Genomic DNA, 13,714 nt, shown 5'->3' with positions numbered 1-13,714 from the left:
TAAATACAAAATACAATTTGGCGATTGTTGAAACGAAGCTATCTTAAGACCTTCAGCGTAAAATAGCCAACCTTGTCTTTCCTTTGATGATTGTACTCTCATCTAGAATTCCTTAATCTTCACCGTTTAAGGTTTGGATATCAAAAGAGAAGGAATCAAAGAAGCTTTTAAAATCATGATTATTTGGGTAATTTTGCCTTCTGGTCACTTGTGGCAAGGATCATATTTGGTTTGTTTTGGCACTAGTCGCCAGTTTATGTTTGTCAGACGTCTATCCTCTGAAGAATTGGTTTTGTTTCTTCACTAACAGTTAAACGCTGTAGTTTTCAATCCCTCGAAAAGTTTTCAAATATCATTTTTGAGGAAGGATTTGTTCTTCGAGAAAAATGGTGACATGTTCCTTAAAGATGATCTTAAAATCAGCTTTCTTTGCTTAAAACTAACTTTTTCAGTATTTCCTGACACCCTAGTCAAATGTGAAATTTATACTTATAATATACAATAGAACTCCGCCGTTTTGTGCCGGCTGTGCCATTCCTGCTTCCAGACTATTCTTCGTGATGAAGATCAAAAGTAATGTCTATTACATTTACAACGTTTTTTCCTTCTTTTTTTCGGGGGGGGGGGTAGAACCTGGTTTGACCCCAAAAACCACCAATGTGCACATGACCCGACAAAAGATGTGAAAACGTCATTGCCAAAGATTGTCATAGTTTTCCAGCCGATGCTTGTTCCAGTGTTGGTACTGTAAAAACGGAGAATTTCGTCTTTACCAAATAGCACACATTACAATGTCAAAATTTACAACTTTGTCGATCATGTTGCATAATGTGAAATTATGTCAAGAACTCATAGTGATGCTAGTAGCTCGAAAAGTTTTCAACTTGGTTTAGCTGCTGTCCCAAGTAAAAAAGCTAAACGTTCTTTATTATAAACCATGTGTCAGTTCTCGAATAGAAGTTGTGTTATAGCAGATAGCTAGTCTGATGAGCTAGATGCTACTTTCATAGAGTAAATGTTAACCTGATGTAAAAGTTTCTTGGCCTTCTAGGCAAAATATTTGTTCGAGAATAAAAATAAATTTTACGTTTTACAGCTCCTGAAGAGGGTAGGCAATTTTTAACTAGAACAGCTATGCATTCGAAAGGACAGGATGGTTTGTAGGAAGGACTTTGGCTAAAAAAAATTTTGAAAGGGCCTTGGACCCGCTTTGGCTCTCAAATTGTACGGATCGAAAATGTACGTTGAAAGAGGAAATTCCTTCACATGGGCTGTAAGACATCAAGTAAATCCGGGCACATTAGTGCTGAAGGTTGGCTGGGCTTGGAAATTGCCTACGCCTTGGAAAATCTGCTTCTTTAGCTCAAGGTACATGGTTTATAAGTTTCGAGCAGATTCGAGCACTGTCGTGCAAAGATCGGAGAAAGTTTTTAAGCCTCTGAAAATTCTCATTCTTATCCCTGATTGGCCGACTTAATCTCCTCATCAGTATCATGCCGATCAGTGAAAAAAAGATCTTGCCTTACTTTCTGCTGAAAAATTAGCTGCGGTGTGGGGGGGGGGGGCTTATTTGCGTCTTTTCACACATATCAATATCCTTGTATGATTCTTGTCCGAATAAAGTATCGTATACCAACTTTTCTGCTGGAAAGTCGGTAATGGGAAGGGGACTAAGGGGCTGCTTCAAACAAAAGTGCAGAATACCCGCCCTTCATTATGCTATAAAAAAATGTCAGTGGGAAAGAACAGTTGATATAGCTTGAACCTAGCTTGTTTTTAAAGCCGTTCAGGACTCAACTTGTTTTGCACAGAATCAAGGTCTGAGTTGTTTTTATCGTGAATCGAGGACGTAACTCGTTTTTGCATAGTCGTTATCCTTTTTTGGTCAATTTCATGACATTTTTCAAATGGTTTATTTGATGAACAAACTCCGTACTAAAAAGCTGATGCCATATATACCGTGCAACAAGCTTTGTAAACCTTGCCGAATTTGTTACTAGTTAATAAATAAAAATATGCTTAAATCAGATCATAAAGGAATAATAATCAGCGTTTAAAGAAAGAATATGGTTAGCTTCCTTGCCATGCGCTAACTTTAAATAACTATTGATAATAGCGACGACAAGATTGAGAGTTTTAAGATTTTATTAGTAACCTAACTTCCACAGCTTGAAAAGAATAAATTCGTACTTTTGAGTTGACCTGGAACAACGAACGGCAAAAATAGCCTACCGAAGTTGCAATAAACAAGCAATTTCATAATTGCAGTGTTATAAAAAACGTGGCCAAAAACACTATCAATCAAAACCAAAAGCACGTGGGCAATGTCGCAAAAGAAACGTGGCTAAAAATCTAATGCATTGTCAATTTCTTTAGCAAATCATTTAGAAATTATTTTCTTATTTTTCAAAACGGGTTTTACATTAACAAGATAATAAACCTTTTTCTACAACATAGGATATTCGCCGCTGTGAGCAATTACATTTAACATACTTATTTTAGGGGGGGGGGTGGAATTAATCACTGAAAGCCTTCAACAGCAAAACAGCAGTTTCGAGGGGGGGGGGACAAGTGCTGTTTTTTGGCTTACTAGTTTTATATTCAACATCGATAGTGTGGTAGGTGAGTGGCTATGGGGAGAGCAATTTGAAATAGGAAAAACATATTGCAGGAGACACGGAGTAGACTTTGGATTGTCTCTCAACCTTGTCTCTCTTTAATTTATGCATTATTACTTCTTTTTACAATGACGCTCTAGTATAATTTTAACTGTATATTTTTTTCTGACGAATCGAATGTCAAACCGGCCATTATTGACTCTAAAACCTCAATTGTTTTTTATTTCAGGTGATTGTAGACTACCTCAACCCGCGGTGTAAGACTTGTGACATTGAATTTCGTAATAGGCTGGTGTATGAAAGACATTTGGCCAGCCTCAATCATATTCGTAGGTTGGCATCTAACGATCTAACCAACACTGCAAAAAAAGAAAAAAGAGGTGCATTTTTTTGCTTGTCTTGAGATTTTTGTTTTTCCCTGCTTTAATAGGCTCTGTAGTAGCCGTGGGCTAAGAAGTGTTTTCATTCATTATTCCTTGTCATCAATAATGGTTTAAGCCGGAAGGTTTTCAAAATAGTCTAAAAAATGTAAGGTTGTTGTTCGACATATGGTTAATTGAGACTATGGCTTGTAAAAAGACCACTTAAATTAAAAAATACTATCTATTCGGACCATTGTTTTGGGTAAATCCTGGTTTCACACTAGAAGAAAAGCTCACACCAATGGTGTCCTTGGGGTTGAAGCTAGCTTCAAACTGCCATCTCTCTCTCTCTCTCTCTCTCTCTCTCTCTCTCTCTCTCTCTCTCTCTCTCTCTCTCTCTCTCTCTCTCTCTCTCTCTCTCTCTCTCTCTCTCTCTCTCTCTCTCTCTCTCTCTCTCTCTCTCTCTCTCTCTCTCTCTCTCTCTCTCTCTCTCTCTCTCTCTCTCTCTCTCTCTCTCTCTCTCTCTCTCTCTTTCTCTCTCTCTCTTATAGTCTGAAATTTAAGTCAACCTACATCAGTGGCAGCACTAGCTTTGCCTGTAGTAAATAGCCATAAGGCTTCAATGTATTTTTTGGTTAAATTTTTTACATGTGTGGTAGAAACTTCAGAAGAGGGTACTTATTCGATTGAAAATTCAAAGTTTTATTGTCCTTTTTCAATCTTAAAAGTAATCGGAGGGCAACCAGCCCCTCTTCCACGCTCTTTTTAGTGGCCAGTCCCATAAAGACACACTGTCAATATTTTGAGATATCCATTTTGTTCAAAATAGTCAACACATCAAGTAACTAATGCTCCCGACGATGATGTGACCCTGACAGCCTCTGGGGTAAGGCCTGTAAGTTACGTAGTATGTCCATTGTATACATACTGGATTTAATATTGGAAGGCGATCATATTCGGTCCCAGGTCTCCAAAAAGGCTTAAAATGTTAAGGTGAAACTTTTAGGAAATGTCCAGTAGGTTGTTGAACAAAATCAAACACTATTTGCATGTCGGTTGTTTAAAGGGCGTATCAGCAATATCTAAAGAACGGATAAGGGTACTAAGTCGAAATTTTAAGGGCATGTTAAGGGGGTGTTAAACGGTGATCGGAGGACAGCCAACCTCCATTGTCCTTTTTTTATTCCTCCCCTTCTCAACTTACCAACATGTATCGAAATTTTGAAAATGTCGTTTTGTTCAAATCGTCTAAGGGCTAGTAATTATTCTCCCGGGGATGCCATGCCCACCACAGCCCCGGGTCAAGGGTTATAAGTTTTGCAACTTGTCCATTTTTTAAATACAGAATTTTCAAAGTTAAACTTCAAGGAATGCTGGGGCGGACATGTAATCAAATCAAAAGACACTATATGCATCCAGGTTATCAAAATGGTGTATCTGCAATATCGTGAAAACTGCAGACAGCATTAACTTTAGATGTTCATTACCACTACGACTACTTGTGACTTGGGCTATGGCTACTTGCGCCTGCAATTACTTACAAATGGGACTAACTGCGACCACGACTTCCACTATTTGCGACTCCGGCTGTTAGTACTTACGCCTATGCCGACTTTCAGGATATGTTGAGTGGAATATTGAACAAAATCCAAACGCACTATGGGCATCTTTTGTAAAATAGGCGCATCAGCAATATCTCATGAACGGCTGAGGGTATTAAGTTGAAATTTCCAGGGTGCAAGACACTAGGTGCGCACAGGCTGTCAAAAAAGCAAATCTGGACGCATCTGTATTGATCTCAGAAAGGGCTACGAGTACCAAGTAAAAACTCCGGAGAATGCTAAGGGGAATAAACATTTGTAGAATAATAGTAGCTAATTTATTTTGACTGCATCTCCACTATATTTCATGTCTGTCGGTTCTTTATGCATTACTACGCATCGCCAAGAAACTTTAAGAAGTTTTTTTAGTACACTCTTTGTGAAATTTTAGGTATAAAATTCCTCCGCATACATGAATTCATTTGCCTATTTTTATCTGACCGCATGTATAATCAAAATAAACTTGTTAGGTAATTTATGTAAATGTAGGGTAAATAACAACTTTATTCAGTCTGGGATTAGTTCTATTGTGGAAATCTTGACGCTTTAAAGAAATCGATGTTCACTTTTATCCATTTAATCTATCATCGTATTTTTCGATTTATAGACCTGATTCCCCAATAAAGGGGAATTGGGTGGGGGGGGGGGAGGGGATTTTCAAGGGAAAATTTTCAAATACTTTAATCAATAAATACGGTCATTATAAATACGCAGGGGATTTTCTTGAATTTCCTTTCTTTTAAGATTGCAGCAACGTGCGGGGGGAAACTAATATCAGTATATATTGAACATTCAGTTTTATTTCATTGGATCTCTCCATCATCTTGGTTATTAAAGTGATTAATTTTTATTTGTCGTTAATGTTCTAGAAACTTAAAGCACACAATTCAATATACATATAGTTTTCGATAAAACGCAAATGGCTCAATAACCTTTTGAACTTTAAGACTAAGGTAGAGGGGGTGGGGAGCATTATCCAAAATCTATTTGTAGTAAAAAATTTTCGTTATAATTTTGACTTGAATATTAAATTTAATTTTTACTTGTTTTTAGATTTATTTATTCCCTGATATCAGTATCTATTATTTTTATTGTTGATATGATTTTTTATTTTAATTTCTGTTCGCTTTGTGTTTCATTTATCCTTTAATAGTAATTTCTTGTCGTTTTAAGTTTGAATTATTACAGGACTTTTTTTTGCTCGTCTTAAGTTTAATATGGCCCTTTTTTTCTTTAAAAATTTCTTTTCGGAAATTTCTGCTAAAATTTATTACTTTATTTGCTACGTATGATTGTTATGACTAATACAGTTATAATGATCGTATTTGAGGTATTTAAGGCAGTAAGGCAGTATTCTTTTTTTGCTTAGGATGTTCAAACTTTTTCACTGTTTGCTATTTCTTATTTCAGCTGCTGATGAAGATGAAGATATAAACATGGAAAAATTCATGACCGTTGATGCTGTTGGTAATGTTGATGAGGAATCGGAAGCGGCTGCTAAGAAAGCGGCCGCACCTGTCAAGCCTGTTATACCCAAAATACCAGGAGCTGTTGGTGAGTGCTCAAACTTGACGAATGAACAGCATATGCTGTGTAACTATGGGAGTCCTCTCTAAAAGAGGTCCAAAATCGTATACATCTCTTGGAATTATTTATATTTTGCTGTTACTACGCTTAAAATCTGAGAAAGTAGCGGAAATTGCTAATTCATTCAGAGTAAGCCTTTGAAATATTTAGGTGGAATGAGATAGTAAGACTAAAACGTCCAAAGAAATTTAATTATAAAAATACCAGTATAAGAATATTTGTCACCCTCTGATATCAAAATGCATACCATGAGATTGATCAATACACCTTATGCATATGACTATCAGCTTTTTTTGATCGATCGGAAGTTTTGCGGAATCACTAGGTATCTTCTTTGTATATGTGCTACAGTATTTATTTGTATAGGTTTCGTGGAGCTCATTTACTTCAAACCATATTTTTCAACATCCTACTGAATAGTTTTGATCTATTAGGAGTCTTTACGAGGGTATCTAAACCAGTTTACTTTGTCATTTTTTTTTTATTTTTTTTTTTTCAGTTGCTGGTTAATTTAAGTTTTTCCTTTACTGGGCTGTCTGATGAAATGCAAAAGAAATAAATTGTTTGAGCCAAATTTAAATTATTTACTTTCAATCCAACAAGTTTTTCTAAGCTTCTGATCCAATAAGTTACTTCTTTTCTGTTTCAACTGATTTAATTACCGAAGTATTTAACAGATTATCAAGTTATATAAGGTTGATCTGGTTTCAATGTCAAAAATTAGATTAAGAATTTGAAATTGTATTTTACAGGTGAGACATATGTAGAGCTGGTTAACGTGTATTATTGCCGTTTATGTGAGCGGTACCTCGCTCGAACCAATCCGCTCGAGAAGGCCCTGGGAATTCATTGCAAAGGTCCAACTCATAAAAGCAACTTTCGTAGCAAACAGAGTGAAGCTGAGAAGGTTGAGAAGAAAGAGAACATCGCAAAAGAGTCATCTGAGCATACTGAAAACGCTCCAAAGCCAAAAGAGAACCCTGAGGTATCCATCTCACTCCCTTTCTATCACTTTCTCTTTTTGAATTCTCTTATACTTCATCAGCAACGCTAGGCCGTTTCATTGTATCTATTGAAATCTAGGGTTTGCTTATACCGTCTCACCCAAATCGACAGGGTGAGTTTCACCCTTCCTTTTCAGAAATAAGGCAGATAGTGGGAAAGATTTCTCTTATAGGTGTTAGTTCTCTGGCATTTAGTATTTTTAACTGTTGTGGGTCTTCGTTATATTTTCCTACCGAATTTGAGATCACATAATAAACCGAATTGAATCACATAAAAAGAAAAAAACTAGCAATGTAATCATTACAAGTATATGAAGGAACATAGTTCCTCTAAGCCTTAAGAATGGAAACTCGGGGGATGATAACTCTCCTATATCGTGAAAAATGATTTCGAGTTAAAAACAAATTTATTATTTGTAAATTTACCTGTACAAGGGAAGAAGTAGAGGGAATCTTTCTAGACCAAAATCTGTCAGAAGAGCCTCTGCTCCTCAGAAAGTTTGCGAATGATTTACCTTTTTAGCATCCGAGGCCCCATGTCTGCCCCCCCCCCTCCATAAATTTCTCAACAGTGTTTGTATCAGTCCTCTGGACTAAAAACCTTAAACAGGTTTACCAGTTTTCAATGATATGTTGTGTTGCTGTTGCTGCTAAGACAGATTAATGTCTGAGACAGCATAGACTAATCAAGGTCTCAAGTCTCCAGTGTGTAAGGGTCTTGTTAGTAGGAAACGTCGCTCCTTGGTAAAGGAGAGAATATCAGTAGATCAAAAATTGCTCTTGACTACTATGTCCGAACAATCCTATCAAACTTCCTAATTTTTTCTATTGAGAATAACTCCAAACCCATGACTTCGTCTCCATTAGGACTCTCTTGAGTGCCTATATTTTTATCCTCTCAAAATTTATTTATATGAAATTGCTTGCAGAAACTGCTGTGATCCATTGAAACTTTATTTCCCTACGCCCTTGGATTATTGAATTGGTGTTAATTTTCATATAGCTGAATCGTATTCGCGTTCCCATGAGGATTTACTCCTGGCCCGTTCCTCGGGCGTAAATCCGACGTCGTGTTTAGATCCCCTCTCGGGAAATGTAAGTCTACAAAATTCTCTATGTCGTTCGTGAAAGCTAGCTATGAGACATTAGAACTTCCTAAAAAGCAAAGTATATTCCAAGCAGTATAACCCTTCTTGGGATATTTCATAAAAGTTTCGTGGGGTTTGTAACTCAAAAGTTGAAAAACATCGATTGTGAAGGAACAGAACCAAAGCGCTGCTCCCCCAGTCCTTTTGTTTGCAAAGCCCACTAAAGTGGGCGGGGGGGGGGGTGTGCAATACTTCACGTTGTCAAGCCAACACTCATCTAGTTGTTATCAAATTTCCAAACACAGGCTTTGCTTTCTTTAATGTGTTAGAACCTCAATTTTTCCCCTCTTTTGTGGAATCCCTTGAGTAAAAAGTGATATTTCTGTGAACTTCATGGACCTTTTGATGATGCTTTTTGAAAATTCAGATTTTCTAGTTGGCCTTTTTTGCAATTCACGTGTCTCGCAGCCAAAATATGACTGCTAATATCCACATCTTATATTTCAAAAAACGCAAAACGTAGAGTCACATAGTGCATTAGAAACTTTTGGGAAAATCGTTCCATTCAAAGGACTTAAAGTGAAAATCCAAGTCCAAATATTGAAGAGGTTCATTAACTCCAACATTCATTCTCCAAGCATTGTGAATATAGAACACGTTGGGAAATATGTATTATCCTCATTTGAGCGTGAGTTAGACTAAAGTGTAAAGAGTACTGGGGGGGGGGGGGTCCTTTTCATATTTAGATTAATTTCTGTTAATTATTTGTTGAAGTTTTAAAGTCGCTCTTTTATTTCGTATGTAAAACTTTCTTTTTAATTTAATATTACTTAGAGCGCAGTTGCATGCCAGACTCCTAATTGGGGTTGTACTCATCCCTATGGGAAAGCAATTATGGTAGTGGGGGAGGTTGATTTAGAAAGGGTTTTTGTCCAATAATTTAATATAGTGCATATTTAAAACGCCCACATGCAGATTGTAGTGGGAGGAGTCCTTTTCTAAGATAGTCTGAAGTACCCGTTTACAAGGAAAATACGAAACAGCAGCACTAATCTTTTTATGTGTTTTTACTCCCTTGAGCGGTATTTCAGAAAAAAAAAATCACAAGGGATTGGAAGAGCCTCATCGAAACTATATTTCATCATATTTATGAAACATCGTCCTAATTTGACGTATCCCATTTTTCCATTATCGTGTTTTTGTTTTTATATGTAGGAAAACAGCGAGGAAACAAGCGCGCGTTCATCAGTTCCTGATGAAAAAACCGAAAATGGTGTGCCAGAGGCAAAACAACACGACCAAACTTGGGACGATGTATTCAAGGATATTGGTGATGCTGGAGATACAAATGAGGCCGCTGATGATCAGAAGTCACAGGTTAATCTCTCTCTCTCTCTCTCTCTCTCTCTCTCTCTCTCTCTCTCTCTCTCTCTCACTCTCTCTCTCTCTCTCTCTCTCTCTTCTGTCTTTCTCTTTCTCTACCCTTTTCATTTATCGTTTATGCAGGGCAATTCATATGGTTGGTTTCTTTCGTATGGAAAAAGTATAGTACAAAGTAATTATCGTTATACAGATCCTTATGCGTGACAAGTTGCTGATATTCATGAATGTAAAATTAGAAAGAAAAAAAGTTCAATAACATTTTGTCCATTATTAATTTTATTACTAAACTTAATAAAGCTCTCATGAAAGTTTGGATTAGGAAAAAAGTCACTGGTTTAGCTACTGATTTTCGGACCTGATATGCTACATTCCAGAATGTTATAATGGTTGAAAGTTCATATGAGAGAAAACTCTCAAATAATTAACTTGCTTTAGCAATTCGGAAAATTTTAACACTATATAGGAGACTGAACAATCTGGTTTTCTAGCGTCATCTATGTATATATTACCCTTTTGACTACATTCCAGAATGTTACTATGGTTGTAAGTTCACATGAGAGAAAACTCAAATAATTAGCTTGCTTTAACAATTCGGGAAGTTTTTACACTATATAAGAGCTTTTTGGGTTTTGAAACATAGTCGGGGTGTGGGGGGGGGGGTAAAGTCATCTTTTTATTCCTTTAAACGAAGGTTCAGCAGTGATCAGCAGAACTCATAATGATGAGGCTTGGCAAATTGTTAGCACCGTTAGGGAGTAAAACAGCAAAATTTCTAGGGAAAATAATGCTCTCAAGTGTTTTGCCAGGGGTCAAATGTTTCAAAATGGGATGAAAATTTTCAGTTTCCTGGGTTTGCCTTATTGATCTTGTAAATGGTGAGGAAGTTTTTTCTGTTAACTCTGATTTCAAATATGCGTGTTTAATTTATTCGCTATGATCTTACCAAATATCAGAAACTTGCATTATTCTGCGGGAATCTAGTTTTTCGGATATTTTCTGGCGTAAATTCTTCCCTGGTATAAGTCACGTATTCAGAACTAGAAAAAATCCTTTCTAATAAAAAATGAGCTTAAAAGCCAAAAAAAGCTTGGGGGAGAGCTCATTCCATCGAAAACTGGAGGTACTATTTGTGCTCTTAACAACTGAAATTGATATGGGTGCTTTTTGCTGCCCCTTCATCGCCCCATGTGTGTCTGCAGTCCTGCTTTGCCTTGGATTAAGATTGCCATTTTTATCAAACCTGTCGTATGTTCCAGAAAATGTTGCTCCAGGGGCGACTTCCATGCATCTCCAGAGGCAAAGGTTCCAAAATATTAAAATAGTCAACTTAAAACAGAGACTTCATAAATGCATTTTAATAGGAAAGTGTTTTTTTCCAGTGCACTTAATATGGAAGGGCTGACTTCGGAGGGGGGGCTCATTTGATTGGGAATTAAAAAGTTCTAGTATCATTTTTAAGAGTCAAAATTTATTGAAGAGCAACAAGCCACCCGCCACACTATTTTTTCCTCAAACGTATCCGCTCAACATTTTGATAGCCATTTTGTTCAAAACAGTCCAAAGATCAAATAACCATGCCTCCGGGTTCGACAACCCCCCTTCCAGCCTCCGGGGTAAAGGCTGTCAGCGATGCAAGTTGTCCATTGTTAAGATGTAAGGTTTTTTTTATGGAAAGGGTGGTTTGGAGGGGGCTCATTCAATTGGAAATCGAAAGTTCCAGTGCCCTTTTTAACTAGTTCCTACCGAATGAGTTGTTTCCGACTACATTGTCTTAAGGAAAATCTTTGTTTTTTTTTGTTTTTTTTTTGTTTTTTTTTGTTCAACGACCCTTGTGTTTCAGAAGTCGTTTTTAAAGAATTTTAACAAAAAGTTCAACTTGACCATAAAAAGTGGTGTTTTTGTGGAAGTGTTAGCCCCCCTCATATAGGAATAATTTCTGTTTGTTTTAAGATCATTCTTTGGCAAAAAAATACACAATTCCAAATATTTCCATATAAAAGATTTGAACCATTACAATAGATTGCTCTGGTTGTTTTGTAGTTAGGGAGGGAGGGAGATGCATCAAATGGTGCATTTAATTAAAAAACATCCCAATTCTCATTGAGCCTTCAGATAAATACAGAATTAGTTCTAAGGGAGAGACGAGGGAAAGGTGGAGGTAGAAATTGATATATAATCCCCAGAGCTTTTGTTGGGGGGGGGGGGTTGACAATAAATAAAAACTTCAAAATGCATCGAAACTGTATTTTTACGTATTTCTGGTACATTTTTACAAGAGGACAATCATTTCCACCCCTCATTGAGCCTTCAGATAAATACAGAATTAGTTCTAAGAAAGGGGTGGGGGAGTGGGAGGTAGAAATTGATATTTAATCCCTCTTGATTTCTGGGAATATATCTGGTCTACGCTGTTATTATGAAAGTAAAGAGTAACATGAAACCCCAAAATGAGCAATTGATTCCATATAGGAGGGGGCCTGCCCTTTCCTCATTCCCACCTCCGCCTCATGGTCGTAGAAACTTCGGAGGATGCTCGTTCGATCAGGTATTTAGAGTTGTAGTCCCTTTTTTTTATAAGTCAAAAGGGATTGGAGACAAACCAGTCCCTGTCCTAAAACTGGTTTTTGATATCTGGTCCTTTTGTTACCTCTTAGGACATCTGACCGACAGGCACTTATTTTGTACTGTGGCTGCTCAATATTGTGTGGGGGAATTCTCCGGGGGGAGGGGTTAAAAGTTGGCTCTCCTAAGCACATGGCATTAATACATGTTGTGTTCTAATTGTGGCATTTTGTTCGTCCTGACCAACCCTCTGTTTTTCTGGAATGAATACGTTTCGACCAATTTAGTATCGGTAGATTGAAGACTAGAGTACTTCTGGGGTCATACTTAAACTTTGTTCGTATGTTAAACCAACTAACTCATTCTTGAAAAAAAACTGGCACGTACTTTGGCTTTTCGGCAGAAAAAGATCATTACAACTAATTAATGCATTTTTTTTGTTATAGTTGTTTTATGTTTTTAATGGAATCCTTTTTATTTAGGGAGACGATGAAGCACAACAAGAACGCTTTGATAGACTGAAAAACATTAGCGAAAAGACGGCCTCACTTGAGACTAATACAAGTGCTAGTAGCCTTGAGTGATCATCTTTATGCTAAACGAGGATATGTTTGTTTTCTTCCTCTTTTTCTCTGTTTGTTTTCTGGGACTTACTTTGAAGTTATTCCCTTTTTTCCAGACTCACTTTTAATTTTACTCTGGGTTAATGTTAATTCACCACTTGTTAATGGTGAATAAGTATATTTTTATTTGCAAATAGGAAATGTGATTGTGACGAGTTTTTAACTATACATAATGAAATGTATATCCCTATTGTTTCCGTAGAAAATCGTCTCATACACTTTAAGTAAAATTTCTTTTACCATCTTGGCAAACATCTCCTCGAAACCGTACTTTCAAAAAGATATGAATACAAGGCGCATTTTTGTAATAATTTGTGTGACTTATTGTTCATTGATGAGTGTTGCTTTTAAAGGTACATGGCTATTATGATATACAACCTTTTTGTAATAGATGTACTCTGTATAAAACATAAATGGCTTACTTGGTTTCAGAATTTGTCTTTTCTAATGTATTTCTGTGAGATATGGTCCTGGTAAAGAGAGTGATTACTATTATACACTTTAGAATTGAGATGAAATGGACTTTGTATAAACATAGGTCATATCTTGTCCTCGAAATCGAGTATCTGTGATCAGAGTTCTCGGGGCTTACCGTTACTTGAAAAGATCAAAAGTAAATAAGATTTAATTTTCTCTAATGGTATCTTCTGAAACTTAATTTGAATATTTTTGCTTTCTTATAAAATTAGGAAAGTGATAAATATTGCCTCTTTTATGTGGGTATGGTATATCCCCCTTCTGACGTATGCTTAGTGGTCGTGTTCTAGATGGCGAGGGGTGAGCTGGTATCATGTATAATTGTCGGCAGAGACGTCACGTATAGGGGAGGGGGTCACCCTTCCCCCAATGCTTTCGGCAAGTCGAACACAAATTTTGAGTCAGTAAA

General features: G+C 36.8%; 1 protein-coding gene across 1 annotated transcript in view; it reads left to right on the top strand.

Annotated features, from left to right (window-relative positions):
- Window positions 1-13,262, top strand: part of LOC148956444 (uncharacterized) — a 36,446-nt gene extending 23,184 nt beyond the window's left edge. Inside the window, exons 9-13 of the mRNA XM_089108245.1 lie at window positions 2,848-2,998; window positions 5,992-6,135; window positions 6,921-7,153; window positions 9,476-9,637; window positions 12,688-13,262. Coding sequence (XP_088964371.1) covers window positions 2,848-2,998; window positions 5,992-6,135; window positions 6,921-7,153; window positions 9,476-9,637; window positions 12,688-12,789 — 792 coding nt within the window. The 3' untranslated portion in view covers window positions 12,790-13,262. The remainder of the gene's footprint in view (window positions 1-2,847; window positions 2,999-5,991; window positions 6,136-6,920; window positions 7,154-9,475; window positions 9,638-12,687) is intronic.
- Window positions 13,263-13,714: the final 452 nt, after the last annotated feature.

The sequence above is a fragment of the Artemia sp. Qi Xiang Cuo genome, chromosome 1, assembly GCF_049724085.1.
Source record: "Artemia sp. Qi Xiang Cuo chromosome 1, ASM4972408v1, whole genome shotgun sequence".
NCBI classification, from domain to species: Eukaryota; Metazoa; Arthropoda; class Branchiopoda; order Anostraca; family Artemiidae; genus Artemia; species Artemia sp. Qi Xiang Cuo.
This window is presented reverse-complemented; position numbering and strand designations above follow the sequence as displayed.